We start from the raw sequence: 23,705 nt of genomic DNA, 5'->3' as shown, positions 1-23,705 counted from the left end.
TGAGTTGGAAACAACTTTATTGATACCTGAGAAAAAGTGCAGGAAAAATATTCCTCCTGACCAGGTGGCCTGTCCCCTGAGGCCAGATCATTCTCTCGCCTCTCCCTTAAGCCCTGGGTCATTTGGGGCCTCACTGGCCAGCACCCAGAGGCTGAAGACGTCCACAGCCAGAGCCTGGAAGCCAGACCCAGAGACCAGGAGAGGGAATGTCTACAGCGTGGCTCCTGAGGTCAGGGCCAAGGTCAGCGTGGGACCCTCATCGGTCAAGGGCCAGCGCCTCTTGGATCACTGTCCGGAGTCCGATGGAAAACAGCTCCTCCCATGGTTCCCGGATCCAGGCAAGCAGGGCTGTCAGCTGCTCCTGACACACCACACGGAGTGCCCAAAAGCTCTCCAGCCGGGACACCTGGCAGACCGAGCAGTTAGCAAGGCGAGGCTCATGGGGACCACACCAGGGTGGGTACAAGGGAGGTCTCTGGGAAGGCCTCACTGTCTCCACCTTGGCTCAGTGCCTCTCCCCTTCCCCAGGCCCGTGTCACTCCCCATAAAAGATCCTGACTCTGAGCTTCGTAAACAGAATCCAGCCGACGTTTACTGAAAGCCTCCAGAGGACCTGTCTTTTTCATCTTCCCTGTTGTACAGAAGATGCGGACTCAATTTCAGGGAACTGTGGATTCAATTCCCGGCTCCACCACTTTGGCCTGGGCAAACTGGTTAACATCCCCAAGCCTCAGCTTCCTCATCTGTAAATAGGACCAGTAACCGTATCTCCTCAGGTGGTGGTCACAAAGGCCAAACGGCTGGCATACAACCGGCCCAATCCTGCCAACTCAAAGCTGCCGGAAACCTCACTGAAAGCCTTGTGGCCCAGATAAATGGCTGGGCTCCCAGTCCAGGTGTCTCCCCTGCCTACAGCTGCCTCCCTCTCTGACTTGATATTCATCCAAGCCTAGAGTCCCCCAGTTCCTCCAACCCTAGTTCTCTCATCTGTAAGTGCCATCCTGCCACCAACGCCCAGGGTTCCTAGACCCATTTCCCACCCTGCCCTCATGGCCCCAACCTGTGCTCACCATCTCCCCTCCCTCCCTCTCACTGGAGATACACACACACACACCTCATCATAGAAGAGCAGCCGCAAGTCCTCAGGGGCTGAGCGGTAGAGCAGCACGGAGCTCAGGCTGCTGAGTGGCTGCTGCTCCCTGACACGCACAGCAGGGCCCGGCCCCGAGGGAGGCACCTTCTCAGAGGCTTCGCCAGATGCTGCTGGAGGAGAGGGCTCTGCCGGGGACCCTGCAGCATCCTCGTCTAACAGGAACAGGGTGGACGGAGTCAGCAACAGGGATACGAGGCAGGTGGAAGGGCCTGTAGGGAAAGAGGCATCCAGTGTGGAAGGTCGTGGAGGGGCCCAGATCCCTGGGGCCAGCGTCCCAGTGCTGCAGGGGAGAAGAGGTGTGAACCACACTCTGAGGTGGGTCACAAAGCAGCCTGTGCCCCTGGGGCCAAGACCCTCCCTTTCCCAAGCTCCATGAATCTCTACTCTGGAATACCTCTGAGGCCTACCACCCCCCACTGCCCCACACCCACCCTACTCAGAAACAAGGCTCCACCCTCTCCTTCTGTGACTGATGAGGCAGGGCCGACTCAGCCACGCTGCTCCACTTCATAGAAAGCCTGGGCCCGAGAGCAAAGGCTCTGGGTAACTGAGGATCCTGGGTGCCTCCTGACCCCACCCAGAGGGTCAGGGCACACTGAGGCTGTTACTCAGCTATGCCCTCGAGTGAGAAGTTCTCCAGGTTCCAGGAACTGACAGTTGCTGCAAGGGCACTGTACAGGTGCTGCGCGTGGGCCAGTGCCTGTGACAAGGTGGGGTACAGAGACCAGGGAAGCATCAGCTGCACAGAGGCTTCACCTTCAACCAGGAACGCCCGAAGGTAGAAGAACTGGCGAGCCTCCAAGGATGAGTCTTTTTCCAGCAATGGCCTAGAGGGAACATGGCAGTCACAGGAAGATCAGCTAGGGGTTGGGAAGGACTTGGAGAGAGAGGAGTGGGAAGAAAGCCCTGCAGGGGGTTGGGAGGAGACACTAGGGGCCCATAAGGGGCATGGCATGAGGTCAGGTGGCTGCCCAGGACCTACTCAGCACAGGGCCATGTCTGGGGCTCTGTGGAAAGAGGATTGGGCAGCAACCCCAGCCTCTGCCTCCTATCGACTCACCAGAGCCGGTGCTGGGGGGTGACCTCCTCCTCTGTGGCACTGACACAGTTCCTCCAGGCAGGGGGCAGAGACTGCAAGACATCTAGACAGAGCCAGGCCAGGGAACTTTAGAAGGCTCTGCTCTCCTCCAGCCTAAACTCACCACCTCTCAATCCCTTCCTATTCTCCACATTTCTGGATTTCAGAAACTTCTACAAGGGACAAGTCCTGTTACCTCTCTGTCTCCGCTACTCGGTACCAGGTGGGGAGCTTGGCCCCAAGGCCCTGCCCACCCTCGTGCCCACCCTCCTGCCTTCCCCTCCCCTCTCTCACCAAGGAGCTCCTCTAGGAAGGCCCGGCAACACCTGGCATCTCGGGGCAGCAGCACACAGCAGCCCGCCCCAGCTGCCCACTCTAGCCGCAGGCTCTGGCCTGCCAGGCCCAGCTCTATGCCACTCAGATCCTGCAGGGGAACAGCCAGGGTCAGCTGCAGCCAGCTAGCTGGAGGCTCACTGTGGAGAGAGGGGACAGAGCGATGGAGAAGCGTGAGGGTGGAGTGAGAGTCCCAGAGAGGCCCTGCCCCAGCTGCACCTGCCTCACTCACTGCATCACCCCCGTGCGCTCACCACACCCCATCTTCCCCCTCATTTCATCTCCTCCCTCACCCCATCTCCCCCTCACTCACCCCATCTCCCCCCTCATTCCATCTCCCCCCTCACTCACCCCATCTCCCCCCTCATTCCATCTCCCCCCTCACTCACCCCACCTCCCCCCTCACCCAATCTCCCCCTTCTCTCACCCCATCTCCCCCCTCACTCACCCCATCTCCCCCCTCACTCACCCCATCTTCCCCCTCACTCCCCCATCTCCCCCCAACTCACCCCATCTCCCCCCTTACTCACTGCATCTCCCCTCTCACTCACCGCATCTCCCCAGTCACCTTCAACAGGTACAGCCTGCGGTTAGACACAACCACAAGGCACATGAACTCCCCAGTGTGGCCTGCCAATGCCACTGGCACCTGGGGGAAGAGGAAGTTGGTGAGAAACCTGATAAGAGGCCTGGGGAGGTGGGGCCAGACTGAAAGCCGAGTTCCTGGGGACAGCACCCTCGGCCTGACCCTCCCACTGCCCACCCACCAGTCTATGGAGCTTCCCTCACACTCGACAGCCTCTTCATCCACCACCGCTCTCTGCCTTGCAGCCCCTGCCCGCTCAGAGCCTTGGCAGCTGGCTTCCCTGCCTGTCGCCTCACCCCCTCCACGCTCCGCCAGACTAACTGTTCTAAGGCACAAAACTGACCATCACTGCCCCATTTCAAATCCTTCAGTGGCTCCCGGTGGCCCTCAGAAACAAGTCCAAACTCCTTGGCAGACACAGGAGGCAGCTCCTGACCTGGCCCCTGCCGGCCCCCCAGAGTCCTCTCAGGACCCCTGCCACTCGCCCTGCATGTCCAGGTGCCCTCATCCTGTGCAGTTCTCCCCACCAGCGACACTCTCAGGCCTCCATGCATTTGCTGCTTCCTTTACCTAAGACATTCTTTTCCTCCCTACTCCTTAACTTACCCTTCAAGACTGAGCTTAGACATCACCTCCCAGGAAGCTTCCTTGACCCACTCAAGCTGGACTAGACAACCCTTCAAGGGCCTTAGCCCGATTACAGCATTTGCATATTGCACAATCATTGTCAGTTTCTCACACCAGACTGTAAGATCAAGGGCAAGATTGATCTGTAGATCCTCAGTGTCTAGCACAACAGGTGCTCAGCAAAGGCCTAACGACATCATGTGTTTATAATAATGCTAGGAGGCCCCATTGATGAGTGCCAGGTGCTGGGCTGGGCAGCTTCAACATGAGCCCTGACGCACGCCACTGTGTAAGGGAGGCATCGTTATCTCCATTGCAGACAGGCAACAACTGGGACTCAAATACCAGGGAATGTGTCCACGGCCACACAGCAAGAAGCTGCTGGGGTTGAAACCAGAAGCCAGATCAGGTCTCTAGAGTGCTTGATCTGACTCAGTTGGCTGTGATGGAAACGAGTGGGCACCCTGGCCAGCTGGGGGCATGGGCAGTGTCAGGGAGCACAGACCTTGAGGCAGCACTGGAACTCCTCCTGGGCATCGCTGAACACCTCAACATCCAGGAAGAGCCGGAGTCGGTGGTCCACAGAGCGGAGGCCACAGCGCTCAGGGGCTGAGGGCAATGAGGGGGCATCAGCCTGCCCATGGCAGCCCCTGGGCTCCATCTCCACCTCCCCATCAGTGCCCCTTCCCTTCCCCAAACTCGTCTATGTCTTGTTTTGCCTATACTCACGGGGACTGAGGCTCCAACTACCGTGGTCACGGGTGCTCGGTGCCTGAGGTGGGCTGTTCTTGGCCCTGTCAAGGTGGTCACCATGGCCAGGAGGGTCGCAGACAGGGCTGGCAGGCGGAGAGGGAGCCAGAGACTGCTCTCCCTGTTTCCGCTCCCTGTTGGGGGTTCCCCGAGACACAGCGAGGAGAACCACGTGGTCACTACCACAGTTAGGACACACAGCAGGAGATTCTGGAGGGAGGATGGACACAGTCCCCATGAGCCTCCCCCACACAGTGCCACAACTCCCACCATGCTCACGATGCTCCTTCCCCACGCTCAGGTCTCCCCTGAGCCCAAGCCTCCAGCTTCATACACAACCACCACGCCCCAGGCCACCAGCTCCCTCTCCCGGCACAGCTGCCAACTGATCACTCCCCATCCCAGGGAGGGATGAGCTAACGCTGGCCCGCAAACTCCTCAAAGTGCACTCTACCTTCTAACTCTAGGCCCTCTCAGACTGGGCCAAACACAACCAGGACCTGCTCTTATGCCCTCTTACAGACTTGGGCTGATCAAGTACTTCAGGGCTCTCCTAGCAACGTCTGAAAGACCAAAATCAACAGGTCTGGAAAGGCAGAGAGAACTCTGTTGCCAAATTTCGGTCCAATTCCAGGCTCCATCAATTAATGGCTCTGTAATCATGGGCAAGTCATCTAAGCTCTGTGAGCCTGGCTCCTCGTCTATAAAACAGGGATGACAATAGCATCTATCTTATACTCATTCTTAGTGTCAGGAAGCTGGGAAGGAATCAGGACATGGATCAGCAATGAGAGAGGCAGCACTCTGAGCAGCTACACTGTGCTGGGCATGTGCTACCTCCTATGCCAGTATGATCGCATTTCATCACCAGAGAAACTCTCCCTATCTCATTTTGCAAAGAGGAAAGAAAATATTAAATCATTTACACACGCTGCCCAGGACCATACAGCTGGGGGCAACGGCAGCAGCTACCATTTACAGGAGACATTTGTGTTGTGCCAGGCCCTCTGCTTGGTGCCTTACTGTCATATTTAAATAGCGTAACAGCACCATGGGGTGAGTTCATTCCCTTCTTTGTTCAGAGGAGGTAACTGAGGTGCAAGTGAAAGGAGAACGGTTGGCCGGGCGTGGTGGCTCACGCCTGTAATCCCAGCACTTTGGGAGGCCAAGGTGGGCAGATCACGAGGTCAGGAGACTGAGACCATCCTGGCTAACACGGTGAAACCCCGTCTCTACTAAAAATACAAAAAATTAGCTGGGTGTGGTGGCCGGCGCCTGTAGTCCCAGCTACTTGCGAGGCTGAGGCAGAAGAATGGCATGAACCCGGAAGGCAGAGCTTGCAGTGAGCCAAGGTTGTGCCACTGCACTCTAGCCTGGGCGACAGAGAGAGACTCCGTCTCAAAAAAAAAGAAAAAAAAAAATTAAAGGAGAACAGAGCCCACAGTAATGTTCATTAATAACGCCACCATGGAAGAGGCTCCAGAGACCCCAGCACCTCATGGTGTACAGCCAGGGTCCGGGAGGGGCTGGGGGCTGTTTCTGTTTGCGCTGTGTCGCTAAGGCTGCATGCCCAGGCCAGTCCACAGTGGGGAATGGAGCAGGGCTCCATTTTCTGAATAAAATCTAAACCCCTGCTCCAGCTGCCGCCAAGAAGAGAAAACCGTCTAATAAAATTCTGGCATTTCCACAGAGCTGTTATCAAGAATATTTATTTCTTCTTCAATGTCTTCTTCAAAGATAGTGCTGACTGGTCTACAATGGAAACAATTCTTGTTTTAAGGACTAGCGCATGAAGAAATGCCACAGGACATTATGTACCTTCCAAGGTCAGCCGGGAAGGATAAACCAAGCCAACTCCCCGAGCATCTCACTCAACAGCTACACTTGCTGGCAGAGGCAGCACCACAATCCGATACTGCAGTGAGGGCTCATTAGGTTTTATGTAGTGTCTGAAATATCAGCCAAAAAAACCCCAACACAACAAGCCTTCAAGTTATGAAAAAATAATGAGTATGTTTAAGCACAGTTACAGAGATTGCATTTCCTGACTTTCAGAGTTAAAAAAAAACAAAAAAAACAGGATATAGTTTCTTCTTTTTTTCTGTTTTCCTTTTTGTAAATGCAGCAGGCAGACGGTTTTCTTTTTCCTCCAGGCAGAACAACTGCTCTCCACTCTAGCCCCTTCTCCCTAAGGCTCCCCGTTCACACTCCCCTACACAGAGCCACTTTCCCTGGAACAGGGGAGGCGTGTGGGCAGAGAGGTCAAGGGCAGGACTTGTACCTGTCTTTTGGAACAGAGGCCTCCAGCCTTCCTCACTGTCTAATCCCAGCCTGGGCTCCTCTGGCTTGAACTCATGGCCACAGCGTAGACACTGGAATCTACCCAGCAGGAGGTCCCTGGCCTCCCCAAGCTGGTCCCGAGCCACATTGGTGACTGGGGTCAACACGGCAAGCAGCTCCTGACAGAGGGTGGATCAGAGGCAGCTGTGAGCAGGCGGACCCCAGACGGACACCTCCCACAGGCCCCTGGCCCTCAGGCCTGCTGCCACTCCCCTCTGGCTCTCTTAATCCCCACAGCCTCCTGGGCCCCCACTCTGGGCGCCATCACCTGGACAGCTGCGTGGGCATCAGGCTCCAGCACCAAATAGCGACGCGACTGCCGGTCAGGGCAGATGTAGGAGAAGCGCAGACTGAGGATGGGGGCTCCAGGGAGCAGATCTGAGCCCTGCGCAGCAAGAGGGGGACCGGGTGAAAAACAGCAGGGGCGGTGATCAGAGGGATGAGGGGATGCTGAGAGCACGGAGGATGGCAGGACCTCTGAAGCCTGTCAAAGGCCTGTGCTGACGTCCAAGCTCCAGCACAGAATCCCTGCTCCTCAGCCCAGCTTCCCGAGTGCTTGCAACCTCTGAGGCTCCCCTCCTCGGCTCCTAGTGCCAAGGAGAGACTGTAGGAAATGCCCAGCCCAGTGCAGGGCACACAACAGCCATGTTCCCATAACTGGCTCCTCCAGAGACCCTGCCACACCCCACTCACCGTGGGCCTGGGCGACCTCTGGGCCTGGGCCTCCGGCTCTATCTCAGCTGCCTCCAGACTCTGGAGCTCCAGTCGCTCCAGGGTGCGAGCTGCTTGGAGTTCCACCTCAAACAGGTGGGCAGAAGTGACCCTGAGAAAGCATTCCCTGCCCCGTACGCCCTCAGGCCCCTCCAGGGGACACACCAACATGGGGCGACAGAGTTCCGCTGTGGAGAGACAAAGAGAGAAGGCCTGCAGGGAGGGAAAGTACCCACACTCCGCCCTCCCCCGAACTGGCCCTCCACCCGCCAGACCCCACCACTCACAAACATCCCAAGGGCCCCTGGCCTCAGCTCGCCCCAGCCCACAAAGGGCTCACCTTCCACTTCCTTCTGGTCCTGCTCCTCTTCTTCCTCCTCTCCTGCCTCCTCTTCTCCCTGTTCCACCATCTGCCCCTCCTCCTTCTCCTCCTTCTCCTCCTTCCCCTCCTTCTCCTCTTCCTCCTCCTGTGGCTCCGCCCTGACCTCCTCTGACATTTTCTGTGGTGACTCCTGGGGGCCTCTGGCTTCCTCCTGCGGGGGTGAAGGTCTGGGTGCAGTGTCGGGGCCCTGGGAGCTGGCTGGAGGTGCACTGGGGGCAGAAGTAGTGGGGGTGGCCGGCAGAGGGTTTCCGGAGGGCTCCAGGTGACTCCTGTACTGCAGCCAGTTGCGGCCGAACCGTTCCCGGAAGCTGCTCATGAGCTCCAGCTCCCGGTGCTGCTGCACGAACCATCCTAGGCAGGAGGGGAACCCAGAACTGAGCAAGCCTGCCCCACACAGATGGCCCCAAATCCTTCAATGGTGCTCCTCAGCGATGAGGGGGCGATGGGCTGTGTATGGGGACACGGGCAAGGGAGGCTACAGGCGTCCCCTCCGTGGCATGTACTAAAGCGTGTCCTATGGAACACTGTGGTCACATGCAATCCAAGCTGCACATCCTATGCTACTTCCGGAGACTCAGCATACATGACAGCATCCTGAAGGGCCCGAGACGGCCGGCAGCTGACACACCTATTTCTCTTCAACCTCACATTTCTCAAACTTATCTGGCCACGATCCTATTATTTTATATATATACATATACACTTTCTTTTGTTTTGGGGTTTTTTACTTTTTTTTTTAAGAGATAAGGTCTTACTCTGTCACCAGGTTAGAGTGCAGTGGCATGATCATAGCTCACTGCAACCTTGAACTATCAGGCTCTGGCGATCCTCCTGCCTCAGCCTCCCAAGTAGCTAGGACTACAGGCGCACACCACCACGTCAGGCTAATTTAAAAGTTTTTTTGTAGAAATGGACATCTCTCTATGTTGCCCAGGCTGGTCTCAAACTCCTGGGCTCAGGCAATCCTCCCACCTCGGCCTCCCAAAGTGCTGGGATTACAGATGTAAGCCACTGCACCTGGCCTACATGATCTCTTGACACCCCACAAAATTAATGTTCCTCGAAGTTTTCAAAATGCTCCCAGAAGCAGTCTTCTCCTTTCCCTAAACTAAAAGAAAAGAAAAAAGACTAAGAAGCCCTCTATAATACTCTACCCCAACAAAAAATAACATTTCTTCCAGCAGATCTTCACCGTAACTTAAAAATTAGAGTGAGCTCGATGGGGACGAGAGAGGTTAGTGGGATGAAGCTGACTTACCAGCCGGAGAGGGGTTCAGAGTTCGGGGCTCCGGGTCCGTATCACTGGGTTCAGAGATGCTTGCCCGTCTCACACGGACTCGGCTCTGAGGTTGGTGGAGGGAAGAAGTTCTGTGAAAGCCAAGCCTCCAGCCCTGCCATCCATGGCTGGCCATCCAACCTATCAAAGAAACCCCGACCACGTGCAAGCACAGTTCCTACCATTCCCTGCCCACTGTAGCCCAGAGTCCCCGGAGAGACACCCAACCGCAGGCACAAGGCAGCGGAGGACGCTGCTTACCTTAATCTTATGAAGCAGGGGCTGGGTCACAACACCCCCTGAGGAGAGGCTGTCACTCAGGTCAGGGCCACCTGAGGTTTCAGGAGTACTCCCCACTGGCCAGGGCAAAGGTGGGCCCACGGGGCTGAGCCCCAAGGATGTGTGAGTCTGGCACGTGACGACAGGAAGGAGAGAGAGGTTGGAGCCTGGGAGCACCTCTGCCTTGCCCAAGCCAGCCAAAAGGCGGGACCCTACTTTCCACTGACCAGGAAGACCCTGTCACCAGCCAGCCCTCTGTTCTCTCCCCAGCGCCCTCCCTTCATGTCTTCCCCCAACAGTCCTCGCCCCCCAACCACACCGACCTGAAAATCTGTCAGCGACAAGACCTTGCCATCGAGAAGGAACTGAGCAAAGACAAAAAGGGGGAGGGAGTATGTGGTAGGCCCATCCTGCTGAGTTCCAGGTATTAAGAACACAGTAAGCAGGGTCCAGGTCCTTGGCCCCTCACCCAGGGATGGCAAGAGGGTGCAAGGTCGGGGAGGACTGGGCAGGAAAGGGGAAGCAGAGTGGACACAGGACGATCACTCACGCCAGTAGCAGCATCCCTGGCCCGGGGTGACAAGTACTGGGCAGTGGCTGCTCGGTGCTCAGGGTGGAACCAAAGAGGGTTCCCCTCCAGGTAGAGCTGAGGGGCAGGAAGGGGAGAATGAGGAGGGCCTGGGGCCCTGGCCCTCCCTGTGTGAAGAAGGCACTGACCAAACCAGCATGCGGGGGTAGGTGCAAGGGTGGTTTCCAGGCCCCTGATGCATTCCCATCTCACCTTGCGGAGCTCAGCCAGCAGCCACAGTGGTGACAGCTCCCGGTGTCCTTCCAGCAGGTTGTATGCCAAATCCAGGTGCCGCAGATTCCTCAGCTGCTCTAGGCCTGGGGTGGACGCAAGAAGGAAGGAAGAGCATGTGGATGAGTACACGCAAGTGAGTGTGGTGCGTGCACTGGGGGAGGGTGCAGCAGAAAGATCGGCCGGAGCACCCCTGCACTCCCCATAAGCCCTCTCAAGGCTCTAGAAGCACATGGTCCCCAGGCCAGCCCCAGCCTCACTCTCCCCCTTCCCCTCCATGCTTGCCCCATCACACACCCCTACTCACCATGCAGGCTCCGAAGCTCATTGCCTCGCAGTATCAGGACCCCCAGAGCAGCCCCTGAGGGTCCCATTCTTGGCACCAAATGCAGGCGATTATAGGAGATGTCCAGATGGTGGAGCTCACACAAATCCTGGCAGGGGTACGGGGGAGAAAAAGATTCTCTCGTTGAGCAAACTCTAGCCAGGGTCCTCTGAGACCTCTTCTGGACTAGGCCTCAACCTTGGCCTATATAAAAGTGCACACACTCAGCACAAATGATTTCATCCACCCCTCCTCCCACGTTAAAAGACTTGAACAACACCAGCACTGTTCCTAACAGTTCAAGGCCACAGCCTGAGCATGGCAACTCCAACCCCCTTAAATTCCTGCCTGGGAAAAGTCAAAGCTGCCAAAAGAATTTCCCATTTGTTTCAGCCAACTCCTGAAGATAGGGCCCCGTCTCCCAGTCTCTGTGAAAGGGTAAGGGCCTTATTTTGGTAAGTGCCAGTTAGTTAGCAAACTCAGATGGGTTTCATGTGGACCAACCTGATTTCCACTCCCCCAGCTCTGCTCAAGGCCCTACCATTCCCCTGCCCACTCCCCCACCGGCCCCCTTTTAAAATGCCCAGCCGGCCAGGTGCAGTGGCTCACGCCTGTAATCCCAGCACTCTGGGAGGCCAAAGAGGGGGGATCACTTGAGGCCAGGAGTTCGAGACTCGCCTGGCCAACATGGTGAAACCCCGTCTCTACTAAAAATACAAAAATTAGCTGGGCGTGGTGGCACACACTTGTAATCCCAGCTACTTGGGAGGCTGAGGCAGGAGAATCGCTTGAACCCGGGAGGCAGAGGTTACGGTGAGCCGAGATCGTGCCATTGCACTCCAGCCTGGGTAACAAGAGCGAAACTCTGTCCCATTAAAAAAAAAAAAAAATGGAAAAAAAGTCCACTGACACTTCTGTATCTTCCAGGCTCTGTTCAGGGAAATAACCATGACTGCAACACTGTCTATGCCGTCACCACAAACATTCAAACTACAGACGAAGAAATCCATCGGTTGCCACTGCTATCCTCATTCCACCATCTAAAGAAACATAGAGCTCAACGCCTAGAAATCTCAACTGGCTGCCCTCTGGACTCAGAAAATGGATTTATAGTCTGCTCCAACCATTCATCTTTGTTTCCTTTTTTGTTTCCGTAGAAATGTCCCCCATTAAATGCCTGGTCACTCTCACCATCCAGCAAAACTCATCCACTACCAAGTCCCAATAAATGGCTCAGTTGGTTTTTAGTGAACAAAAGGTGATCAAGGAAGAAAAGGATTTATATTGTTCAGGGGAAAGAGGAGTGTCTCTTCTTTCCCTGAATTAGAGGAGGTTCTCACCTTGATCAAACCCTACTCAGGCTCCTCTGGGCCTTCTTTTTGACTAGGCCTCAACTTTGGCCTGTTAAGAACTGCAGACTTGTTCAGCACAAGTTCAACAAAATTCAAATTATTCAAAATACAAATTATTTTTGTTGACTCCTCCAACCCCCACAGTAAAAAACCTGAACAAAAACAGCAAAGTTCTAACATCTCAAGGATGCATCCCTAGAATGGTGACTCTAGCCCCCTTAAGCTCCTGCCTGGGAAAAGTAAAGGCTGCCAAAAGAATTTCCCATTTGTTCTAGCCAACACCTGATGACAGGGCTCCCGTCTCCCAGTCTCTGTGGGAAGGTAGGAGCCTAACTTTTAGCAAACCCAGAAGGGCTTCATGTGAACCAACCTCCACTTCTGCTTTTCGTACATTTCCACTTCCCTTACTCTGCTCAAGCCCTCACAGTTCCCCTTCCTATTCCCTCGATCTCCTTTTAAAATGCCCAGTCACCTCTGCACAAATTGAAGTGGCGTTCAGTTCAGGTTGCACCCTCTTCCCCGCTGCAATAGTTTATCACTGATAAAAAATCTGTCCTTACTTGGTCGGGCACAGTGGCTCACACCTGTAATCCCAGCACTTTGGGAGGCTGAGGCGGGCAGATCATGAGGTCAGGAGTTCAAGACCAGCCTGGCTAAGATGGTGAAACCCCATCTCTACTAAAAAATACAAAAATTAGCTGGGCATGGTGGCGGGCACCTGTAATCCCAGCTACTCGGGAGACTGAGGCAGGAGAATTGCTTGAACCCAGGAGGTGGAGTTTGCAGTGAGCCAAGATCACACCACTGCACTCTAGCCTGGGTGACAGAGCAAGACTCTGCCTCAAAAAAAAAAAGAAAAAAAAAATCTGTCCTTACCACTTTAACTAGTTCGGCTTTATCTCTGACAGGTGGATGGGAGGACCCAGAAGAAAGGTTCTTCATCATAATCACAAAAGCTACCAGTTTCTGAGCTAGGCACTAGACTAAGCAACATTGGGTACTTCTTCACAATCATTTTAATACTATAAAAGCAGGTATTCAGCCGGGCATGGTGGCTCATGCCTGTAATCCCAGCATTTTGGGAGGCCAAGACAGGTGAATTGCTTGAGGTCAGCAGTTCAAGACCAGCCTGACCAACATGGTGAAACCCCATCTCTACTAAAAATACAAAAATTAGCCAGGTGTGTTGACACGTGCCTGTAATCCCAGCTACTTGGGAGGCTGAAGCAGGAGAATTGCTTGAACCTGGGAGGCAGAGGTTGCAGTGAGCTGAGATTGCGCCACTGCACTCCAGCCTGGGTGACAGAGCGAGACTCTGTCTCAAAAAAAAAAAAAAAAAACAAAAACCAGGTACTCTTGTGATTTCTACTTTACAGGTAAAAAAACCAAGAGGTAACTAACTTGCTCAAAGTTGCACAGGTATTAGAAGTTGAGATATGAACTCTGGTTTGTCTGATGCTAGTGTCTAAGCAGTGCTATCTCCCAGAATGCAGCTCCACCCTCATGGCAAGAGCAAGGTGGGAGTAAAAGCTGGTCAAGGAGAGAGAGTGAGAGCAGAGCAATCAAAGACCCATGGTGTGCCAGCTGCCAAACTGCCCATACTCACCATCAGGAATCCCTGACAGTCCTGGACTTGATTGTGGCTTAGGTTCAAGAAACGCAGAGCTGACAAGAGGCGCTGAGAGAGACGGGGAAGAGGCAGAGAATCGATGTTCACTACAATACTATCTGGTCAACCAGCTGGCCCTCCTCCCCAAAGGCCTGGCCTTGCCCTTCCTCGAAACCCTCTTCCCTCTGAGGCACTCACCAGGGAGCTGTCTAAGGCGGTCAGTGCATTGTAGCTGAAGTTGGCAGAAAGCAGAGCCAGCCAAGGGAGGGCAGAGCAGAAGTCGCCACCGCAGGCTGAGAGGAGCTCCTGAGCAGACAGATGGGTGCTTCATTACCCCACGCTCCCCTTCCTCCCTATGCCAAGGCCAAGCTCTACCACCCAGTCACTCATTCATTTTTTATACACTGAACTCCATCTGAAGATACAGGCTTAAAGCCCAGGTCCCTGACCCAAGAACTCACTGTAGGGACAGTGGGAAGGTAGACACTAGAATATGTAATATAATATGGTAGGTACGACTATAAATATACAGGCAGTTACAGAGTGCTGCGGGAACACAGACAGGGAGTGAGGACACTGTCTAGAGGGAAGCAGGAGGCAGGGAGAGCTGCAGAGAGGGGAGAACATCAGAGCTTGGTTTTCTACATCTCTCAAGTTGAGGTGTCTGAGCTCACCCCTCACTCTCCTTACCTCTAATGCCTGGAGGCTCCTGCTGCAAATCAGGGTCTCCAGCTGGGAGTAGATGCCTCGGAGGCCATGTAGACAGTGGAGGGGAACACCTCGGAGCTGGGACAAGGAAAGGGGAGGGAGGAAGGCAGAACCCCACAGAAGACAAAGACCTCATCCCCATCCCCTAGTTAGGAGGAGGGAGAAGACCACAAAGCCCAGCTATGGTTTAGGGAAGCAGTAAATGGAAAGATAGTGGATATCACATGACTGCAGAGCAATGGGTATACTCAGGCCTGGCCTCCTCACCAAAGAGGCTCTTCTCTTTACCATCCCCAAGGGGCTGCCTCAAGTTGGGTGCTGTGCACCAACATCCCCCCGTGTCCCCATACCTCCAGGTGCCGAAGGGATTTGAAGGGGAAAATCTTGATGGGCCCTGGGGGGCCAGGACCAGCAACATGGACCAGCTGAAAAAAAAAAAAAAAACTCAATTTACTGAGGCACGGCAGATCTCCCTGCCCTCAACATTCCTTCCTTAGCACAACCACTGGTACATCTGACACCCTCTGGATCCTGGCACTGCAGACTTCTGCACCCCTACCCTACCCCCAACTTCCATCATTCTCTTGGGCTCCTTGCACATCCTGCCTCTTCCCCACACCCAGAACCTTGAGTGAAAGCGTTTTCTGCAGCACGTCGAAGAGAAACTGAAGCTGAAGAATGACAGGGGAGTCGGCAGGATGGGAGGGCAGAGCCACAAAGCCTGTCTGGCCAGGGCCCCATGGCCCCAGGTGCAGCTCAAATACGTGGTTCAGCTGTTGCAGTGTGGGAGTCAGCAGGCTCAGGGTGCTACAGCCAGACAGGACCACATCCCCTGCAGAAAAAGGGGCAGACAGGAGGGAAGACACAGTGAAAAGATTTTTCTCTTTATTCTAAGGCTCTATGATGCCAAAATATACCCACTCCAATCCATATTGTAGATCTTCTATTGCAGGATCAAATTTTCTATCTCCTTCTCAGCTCAAAAGCATTCAATGGCTCCCCTCATCTTCAAAAAAAGTCCTAACATTTCATTCAGCCTGATGAGACTGCTTGGCTACACAACTCCAACCAACTCTTCCAAATTTTCTTTCACCTTCTGCTCAAAAGAGCCTCATCTACTGACAGTGCTGGAAATACAGCCAGCTTGGTTCACAGTTCTCTCTTGTTATGAGACACCCCCTTCCACCGCCTAGCTTGAGACCAGCCTCCTCCAGGAAGCCGCCTCAAGAAGTAATACTGCTGAATTTTCATATTGCAGTCACTCATTATTACATAAAAGTTAATTGGAAGTTTTATCTTTCTTTCTTTTTCTGATTGCAAAGCACATCTGTAGAAACTTTCAAACAATACTAAAAAGTATGTCATAGAATAACTATTCATTATAGCACTAAGGCATTGTTACTGCTGTCTGTTAAAACTGCTCTCTCTAATGAGACTTTCATCCTTGAGGGCATCTTTTGATCACTCTGGTATTCATCACTGCACCTAAAAAAGTACAGCTACAAGCTAGGCATGAAGGAATGCTTTTTTGGCTTAAAAAATATAATAAGTATGGAGTCAAAGAATGTTGCAGAAATAGTACAGAAAGGTCCCTTGTATCCTTTACCCAGTTTTCCCTAATGGTTACATTTTATATAGCTATAGTACAATATCAAAGTCAGGACACTGAGCTGGGCGCCGTGGCTCAGGCCTGTAATCCCAGCACTTTGGGAGGCCAAGGCAGGTTAATCACTTGAGGTCAGGAGTTCAGGACCAACCTGGCCAACATGGTGAAACCCCGTCTCCACTAAAAACGCAAAAAATTATTCTACGACTCTAACCTCGTCTCTACTAAAAATACAAATATTCTCAGCTGGGCATGGCGACATGCGCCTGTAATCCCAGCTACTCGAGGGGCTGAGGCCAGAGAACAGCTGGAAGCCAGGAGGCAGAGGTTGCAGTGAGCCGAGATTGAGCCATTGCACTCCAGCCTGGGCGACAGAGGTAGACTCCATCTCAAAAAAAAAAACAAAAAAAAAAAACAAACAAAAAAAAAAACAAAGGGCAGGCGCGGTGGCTCGCGCCTGTAATCCCAGCACTTTGGGAGGCCAAGGCGGGTGGATCACGAGGTCCGGAGTTAAAGACCAGCCTGGCCAATATGGTGAAACCCCGTCTCTACTAAAAATACAAAAATTAGTAGGGCATGGTGGTGCATGCCTGTAGTCCCAGCTACTCGGGAGGCTGAGGCAGAAGAATCACTTGAACCTGGGAGGGAGGCAGGGGTTGCAGTGAGCCGAGATCATACCACTGCACTCCAGCCTGGGTGACAGAGCGAGACTCCGTCTCAAAAAAAAAAAAAAAATTTCAGGACACTGATGTTGGTACAATATGTATATATAGCTATATGCTGTTTATATAAATTCCTGCAGCCACGCAATCAAGATACAAAACTATTCTGCTGCCACAAAGCTCTTCTCCTGCTACCTCCTTGTAGTCACACATTCACACACCCACTATTCATCACTGAATAAATTAACAAGTCCTACAACCTGACATGAAGGATTCTGTATGTACTAGACACTGAGGATAGATACAGACATGGTTCAAGGACTCTTCCCACGTTCAAAGGGCCTCCTAGTTGTCTCCTCCCAGAGAAGGATATAAGACATTTGCAAAGTTATCAATACAAGCCAGGAAATAAAACTGCTACTGGCCAGGTGCTGTGGCTCACGACTTTAATCCTAGCACTTTGGGAGGCCAAGGCAGGTTAATCACTTGAGGTCAGGAGTTCAAGACCAACCTGGCCAACATGGTGAAACCCTGTCTCTACTAAAAATACAAAAATTAGCCGGTCATGGTGGTGCACACCTGTAGTCCCAGCTACTCAGGAGGCTGAGGCAGGAGAATCACTTCGTCCCAGGAGGTGGAGGTTGCAGTGAGCTGAGATTGCGCCACTGCACTCCAGCCTGGGTGACACAGCAAGACTCTGTCTCAAAAAAAAGAAAAGAAAGAAAAGAAAACTGCTATAAAGAGAGCTTCCACAGATATCGTCAATAGGAGCATGGAGTGATGGAGGACAGCTAACATTAACTGTAGTATGTACCAGATGACTTTGGTATCTCATTCAAACCTTCTCAGAATCTCTCAAAGAGAAGCACTATTAACCCCATCTTACAGATATGAAAATTGAGGTTCAAAAAAGTGAAAAATCTTGATGGAGATCATATAATTGGTAGGAAGTTACTTCTCCTATCTGATCTCAAAGCCAAGGCTTTTTCTACCGCAACTAATGCCAACCAAGTATTCAACAACTACTGTGGCTCCACTATGCCCAGGCACAGTGCCAAGCATCAGGGAAATCATTACAATAACAATAGCTCCCAACTGTAAGCAGTTACTATACTTGCAGGCATTGTACTAAATACATGAATTAAAACGAATCCCCACAAATGTTAAGTACAATCACTATGCCAATCTGTGAGGAAAACTGAGCCTCAGGAAACAGTATGGCAAGTTTGAAAGAGGGTTGATATTCCAACCCAAGTGGGTCCGACTCCAAATCTCGTGCTTCTATCTACTGTACTTAGTACCTTGCTACACAATAATGATTATGATCGAGATCAGTCCCTGGTCCTGAGGGGCTTTTAGTCAGGTAATGATCACTTCCTTCTGACAGTGTCAGAAGGCACGGAGGGAGGGATACCGCCCTTTGGCCTCAAAAGACGTAGAGTTTAGGCTATCACAGGCAAAGGACACTGTACGGGCGAACAAACCTGGGAAAAGTAAAGAAATTGAACTCTGACACCTGGTGACCCTACCAGTCGTAACTCCATGACTCTCAGGGCGTGTCTCCAGAAAGCACCACCCCCACCTCGTCCGAGGTCCGAGGCCCAGCCCAACCGGAAGTCCACTCACCGGACTCCCGCAGCAACCCCGCGAGCTTCCACACCAGGGAGTCCCTCTGAGCGGTCGTCATGGCCACGGGACGCTGGGGGGCGGAGCCTGGGGGGGAAAGAGGAAGCGGAAGAGCCTCAGGTGGGCGGTAGTGCCAAAAGCCCACGGCGTCCGCGCAAACCGAGGCGTCATGCGGAGAAAAAGGCGAGCAAGAAAAGAGAGGAAGAGCATCCTCCTGGCCGCCCTTTCGAGGAACATAAGTCCTGGTCAGACATACCGAACCTCCCCGTCTGGTCCTCCTACCAGCTCAGCTGCCCGGCGCCTATCAATGATGGAAAGGAAGTCCCGCCCCGGAAGAAAAGCGAGCCAAGGGACGACCGGAAAACAAGCCTCTGCCGCCGGAAACCGCGCCGTAGGTTATGCAAACGAATCGAAAAGGGGCGGTGCGGGGGCTGTCTCCTGACCGCGGTGGTGGCTGCAGTGGTTCCCTGGGCTTCCTGGCCCGGAGCTGGGCTCCCATTATTCCCCCGCCCTGCGCAGCCTGGGGCTCCCGCTTGGCTTTCGGCGAGCCTACCGCGCCGGTGAGGAAACCCTGACTCTTTTGCAAACTGGGCGGGGAAGCAAAGTTTAGAGAAATGGAGCTTTGTTAGATAAAAATTTTTTCAAAGCAAACAGTCATTTTCCAGTGAAAGGAGAGCGTATTCGCCGTAGGATGGACTTAGATCGTGTAAAAGCTGAAGCTACCGAGGATATAACCTCCGGGGTCCTTTGCCTCCTTTTCCTTAGACTCCCTCCAAACTCGTGTATCTTTCCTTCAGCAGTACTGGGCTCCACGCGAACCTAGTCCTTTGTCTTTACCCTATTACCTTTCATAACATCCTAGTTGAAAAGTAGTTATTCAACCGCGTTTGAAAATGAGAACAGGTTCACAGAGGCTAGGTTACTTGCGAAGGTCGTTCAATTAGTAACCAGTAGCGCCAGGACTGCCAGTTTCTTGCTTCCGAATTCTCATGGTAGCTTTCACCAGGCTCCCCGTCAAATGCTAACGTCAACTACTGAACTAGATTAGCAAAAAGGTCTTTTAACAGAATTCCTGGTTTTCAGGGAGAGTTTCTTTCATGAAGCGCCCCATTTCTACAGAGGAAAATCAAAATGAATCCTAAGCCAGTTGAAAGGAGGAATAGGGTCATAGTCATCTTTATCCCCAGTTGCCAGATTTGAAAGATTTTATTTTCTAAAGACAAAATATTTGAAATGGCAAATATTTCAAATATTTTGAATATTTGAACCACACAATTTCGCATTCATGGCATACTACTTGTGCTCTGAGCTGAAAGCCTTTTAGGTTAAATAAAGTAAGTGGAGATACATCCGAAGCAGTGTTGAGCTCAGAAAAACAATACCCCAAAATACGGCGCTTTGGTGTGCTGACTATTTTGAACTAAAAGAGACTGGAAGGCCTCAGGCACAGTCTCTCCGACCTTTTCCTGCCCTCCTGTCTCCCAGCCTTCTTTCTTCCCCAAGGCAAGCCATAGAAACCGGAATTCCTCTTCCCCAAGATGAGTCACAGAAACTAGAAGCCCTCTCCCCCAAAGCCAACCATAAAACCTAAACTTCCCCCACCTTTCTATGTAAGAGCTGGCCGTGGCCTGGCGCGGTGGCTCACGCCTGTAATCCCAGCACTTTGGGAGGCCGAGGCCAGCGGATCACCAGAGGTCGGGAGTTCGAGACCAGCCCAACCAACATGGAGAAACCCTGTGTCTTCTAAAAATACAAAATTAGCCGGGCGTGGTAGTGCATGCCTGTAATCCCAGCTATTCGGGAGGCTGAGGCAGGAGAATCGCTTGAACCCGGGAGACAGAGGTTGCTGTGAGCCGAAATCACGCCATTGCACTCCAGACTGGGCAACAGGAGGGAAACTCAGTCCAAAAAACAAGCTGGCCGTAAAGAACTTCTCTGGCCTACCTTGTCTGATAGTAGGCCGTAAGACCCTCATTCTGGAAGAGATCCTGCCTCATACCTGGGAGGAAGGAATGCTACACAGAAAGACCTTGTTGGGTTTCCACCTGCTGTCTGTTACTATTAAGTGGCACACTTTTTGCCCAACCACATTACTGCAGGCTGTCCATTTTTCATAGAATCTAAGCATTAAAAGCAAGTTTTCCCTGGCTCTTTGGGTAGCCATTTCTGAAGGCTCCCATGTCATGTAAAACTTTGATTAAATAAACTTCTTAGTTTATTTTAGATTTTTCTCTTAACCTATCTTTTGTTATACGAGCTCTGACCCTTATGATGTGGAAGAAAGGCATCACAACTTTTCAGCCCCCACAACAGCTAACTAGTATGCAAATACAAAGTCAGAGTAAAAGCTCAGTATATTTTGTTGAATTATTAATCCCATAACCTGACAATTGTCAGTCCCTGTTTATTAATCACCTGGAACTTAGAAGGGCAGATTCTCCCAAACAGTAACTGCCAACTCTACCCCTCTTAGGCAAGAAACAGATTCTTTTCAAGTCACTGACATTGCAGTGTCTTGAAATCTGTTTCAGCCATGCCTTTTCAACCCATAGTTATTTTCTGAGAATTGCTCCACCCACATGGGTAGCCCCTGTAGCCAGGTTTGCTCTATATCCCTTTGCTTCTCAGAAACGTGGAAGTGGACAAAGGGAGAAGCAAAGAAAGCTGAACTACAGAGGGAGAGAAAAATAGATCTACTAAGGGAAAGCAACAGGAGACTCCGTAGTTCTTGTTTCCCTCCCCCTTGTGAGGCCCACTCTCCTTTCTACCCTTGGCCTGTAGGGGAGGCCTTGGCTGCCTTCCAGAGAATTCTCCCCCGCTTTTTTTTTGGCCTAAATTAATCTGAATGTATTTCTGTAAATTGCTACCATAAGAACTTCAACTAAGACAAAACCTTTACAAAATGAAGTCTAGATTAGCAAATCTAAAAGGGAAAAAAATTCCCATTCATCATAGCAGCCAAAAAATCAATAACTTATAGATATAAATACAAATACACACATGCTTATAATATTTTGAGAAATATGCCAGATCTATGTGAAGAGAACAAGAGAACTTTAGGACATTAAAAATGACCCAGCCAGGCACAGTGGCTCACACCCAAAATCCCAGCACTTTGGGAGGCCAAGGCAAGTGAATCACTTGAGGTTAGGAGTTCGAGATCAGCCTGGCCAACATGGTGAAACCCTGTCTCTACTAAAAGTACAAAAATTAGCCAGGCGTGGTCGCAGGCACCTGTAATCCCAGCTACTCTGGAGGCTGAAGCAGGAGAATCACTTGAACCCGGGAGGTGGAGGTTGCAGTGAGCTGAGATGGCGCCATTGCACTCCAGCCTGGGCAGCAAAAGCAAAACTCCTTCTCAAAAAAAAAAAAAATTCTCTTTATTAAAATGGTGTGCAGCCTGGTACGGTGGCTCACGCCTGTAATCCCAGCACTTTGGAAGGCCGAGGCGGGCAGATCACGAGGTAAGGAGATCAAGACAATCCTGGCTAACACGGTGAAACCCCGTCTCTACTAAAAATACAAAAATTTAGCCGGGCGTGGTGGTGGGTGCCTGTAGCCCAGCTACTCGGGAGGCTGAGACAGGAGAATGGCATGAACCCAGGAGGCGGAGCTTGCAGTGAGCCGAGATCGCACCACTGCACTGCAGCCTGGGTGACAGAGCAAGACTCCGTCTCAAAAAAAAAAAAGTATGCAATGCCATTTCAAAAATTCATGTTGCTGTAAAGTAGCATAACATGTATGGGCTGCTATTACATAATTTCATACTATCATCAATGAGTCTGTGTTTCTCAAAGACATGCTATGATATCACTCTGTTAACTTGCAAACACTCTTCTAAGTTTTAGTCTCCAGGACTGGTACTCCACCTAAAATCAGAAATGTCCAGTTGGTTCTTCTAAGCACCAACACCAGCTGCACATGACAAAGAATTCCTAGCACTCTGGTACTAGGGAGGCACTACTCATCTGCCTGGGGCTCCACCCCCATGTTATTGTGTGGAGAGAGAGATGCTGCTGGTAGCTTCCCTACCACCCCTGAGTTTCCTGGAGTAGGCTGTGCAAAGTGCTGATGATAAAAGAGGGTAAGGAAAGGTGTGCTGGTTACTAGCTTAGGTTTCAGGGATGAAAAGAAGGGAGAAGGCCGGGCGTGATGGCTCATGACTCTAATCCCAGCACTTTGAGAGGCCAAGGCAGGTGGATCACTTGAGGTCAGGAGCTCAAGACCAGCCTGGCCAACATGGCAAAATCCTGTCTCTACAAAAATTAGCCAGGCGTGGTAGTGTGCATCTGTAGTCCCAGCTATTCAGGAGGCTGAGGCAGGAGAATCGCTTGAACCCAGGAGGCGGAGGTTGCGGTGAGCTGAGATCACACCACTGCACTCCAGCCTGGGAGACAGACTGAGACTCCATCTCAAAAAAAAAAGAAAGAAAAGGAAAAAAGAAGGGAGAAGAGAGTATCTTCATACAAGAATGAAGAATGACTGCCAGCCGCATAATACAGATCTCAGATCCTGCTTATTTCTGATACCTTGAACCATGCGAGACCCAGGATCCTTGCCTACAGGGGAACAGAAGTCATATTTCACCTTTAGGATACAAGCCATTGTCCTGGGTCTAGACCTCCCTGTTCTGATGCTGCAGCCCCCAACAGAAGATCAGATAACTGAGACCTACGGATTCCACCAAAATGAAAATGTTACACTTGGGTTGGGGGTGAAGGGGGGTGAAATTGGATGATCTATTTGTTTCATCATCTTGCTATCTTTAGCTGGGCATGGTGGTGGGTGTATGTAGTCCCAGCTATTCAGGAGGCTGAGGCGAGAGGATTGCTTGAGCCCAGGAGTTCAAGGTTGCAGTGAGTTGTGATCACACCACGGCACTCCAGCCCGGGCAACAAGGTGAAAAAACTTGCTATCTTTGTGGAGTAGGAAAGGGGGAAGGATGGAAGAGAATGAAAAGGTATGAATATTACCTCCAAATATAGTTTTGGTAAAAAGAGTTTGTACCAGAGAGGAATCCGTATGCCTAGTAGCCACAGCCCCAGGATGAGTGGCCGGAGGTAGTTCTTTCTATAAGTAACCTTGGCTCTGCTACTAGACTTGGCCACAAAAGACTGGCCCAGGAATTAACTCAGTTACCAAAGTCAAAAACATACAGGACACATCAGCCACACTGGAGGAGGTCTGGCATGAGAACTCCGAGTTAGACCATGACCAGGCACGCTCATCAGAGCCTGCTTCCGGAAGAGATTTAATTTGAGGCACACAGAGGGAAAGCTGGGGAGGCAGAAACTAAGCTCACCGAGAAATCAGAGAAGCTGGGGCCTGAGAATGACTGACTGAAAAGAAAGCAACAGAATAACAATATTCCAGTGACCCAGCAGCCGCTCCACTCTCCCCTTATGAGAGGACTTGACCATTCTGCGTAAAATAAACTGAGTGCTTCCATGAGGAGCTCTGCAGTAAACCCGACGTTATATGAGAGTGCCTTTAATTATTTTCA

The 23,705-nt window shown here is 51.9% G+C and overlaps 1 protein-coding gene across 3 annotated transcripts; it reads right to left on the bottom strand.

Moving 5' to 3' along the window:
* Positions 1-22,839, bottom strand: STK11IP (serine/threonine kinase 11 interacting protein). Of its 3 annotated transcripts, XM_034955249.3 has the most exons (25): positions 18,459-22,833; positions 18,203-18,289; positions 14,935-15,140; positions 14,659-14,733; positions 14,291-14,386; positions 13,799-13,906; positions 13,598-13,669; positions 10,622-10,748; positions 10,297-10,400; positions 10,066-10,161; positions 9,839-9,880; positions 9,498-9,644; positions 9,219-9,303; positions 7,919-8,311; positions 7,561-7,766; positions 7,136-7,252; positions 6,809-6,986; positions 4,507-4,737; positions 4,283-4,386; positions 3,116-3,213; positions 2,526-2,704; positions 2,214-2,295; positions 1,910-1,980; positions 1,115-1,362; positions 1-406 (listed from the first exon to the last, which is right to left on the bottom strand). In XM_034955249.3, the coding sequence occupies exons 2-25, from the start codon at positions 18,261-18,263 to the stop codon at positions 257-259; spliced, it is 3,276 nt and encodes a 1,091-aa protein (XP_034811140.1). In that variant the 5' UTR covers positions 18,264-18,289; positions 18,459-22,833; the 3' UTR covers positions 1-256. The 3 variants fall into 3 exon arrangements, 2 of the variants coding, with proteins under 2 accessions (XP_034811140.1, XP_034811141.1); XM_034955250.3 differs by lacking the exon at positions 10,066-10,161 and having other exon boundaries at positions 18,459-22,834; XR_004670327.3 differs by lacking the exon at positions 1-406 and having other exon boundaries at positions 1,225-1,362; positions 1,585-1,980; positions 18,459-22,839.
* Positions 22,840-23,705: the final 866 nt, after the last annotated feature.

Source organism: Pan paniscus, chromosome 13 (genome assembly GCF_029289425.2).
Source record: "Pan paniscus chromosome 13, NHGRI_mPanPan1-v2.0_pri, whole genome shotgun sequence".
Classification (NCBI taxonomy): Eukaryota; Metazoa; Chordata; class Mammalia; order Primates; family Hominidae; genus Pan; species Pan paniscus.
Note: the sequence above shows the minus strand (reverse complement) of the source record. Positions and strands in the feature narration are given on the sequence as shown.

Excerpts from the sequence above, each read along its gene's own strand:
- STK11IP (XM_034955249.3), bottom strand. The coding sequence starts at position 18,263 with ATGACGACCGCTCAGAGGGACTCCCTGGTGTGGAAGCTCGCGGGGTTG. Across the intron at positions 13,907-14,290 it reads GGAGCCTCCAGGCATTAGAG|GAGCTCCTCTCAGCCTGCGG; the intron begins GTAAGGAGAGTG and ends CTGTCTGCTCAG. Across the intron at positions 4,387-4,506 it reads TAGTTGGAGCCTCAGTCCCC|CCCCTGAGCGCTGTGGCCTC; the intron begins GTGAGTATAGGC and ends CATTGCCCTCAG.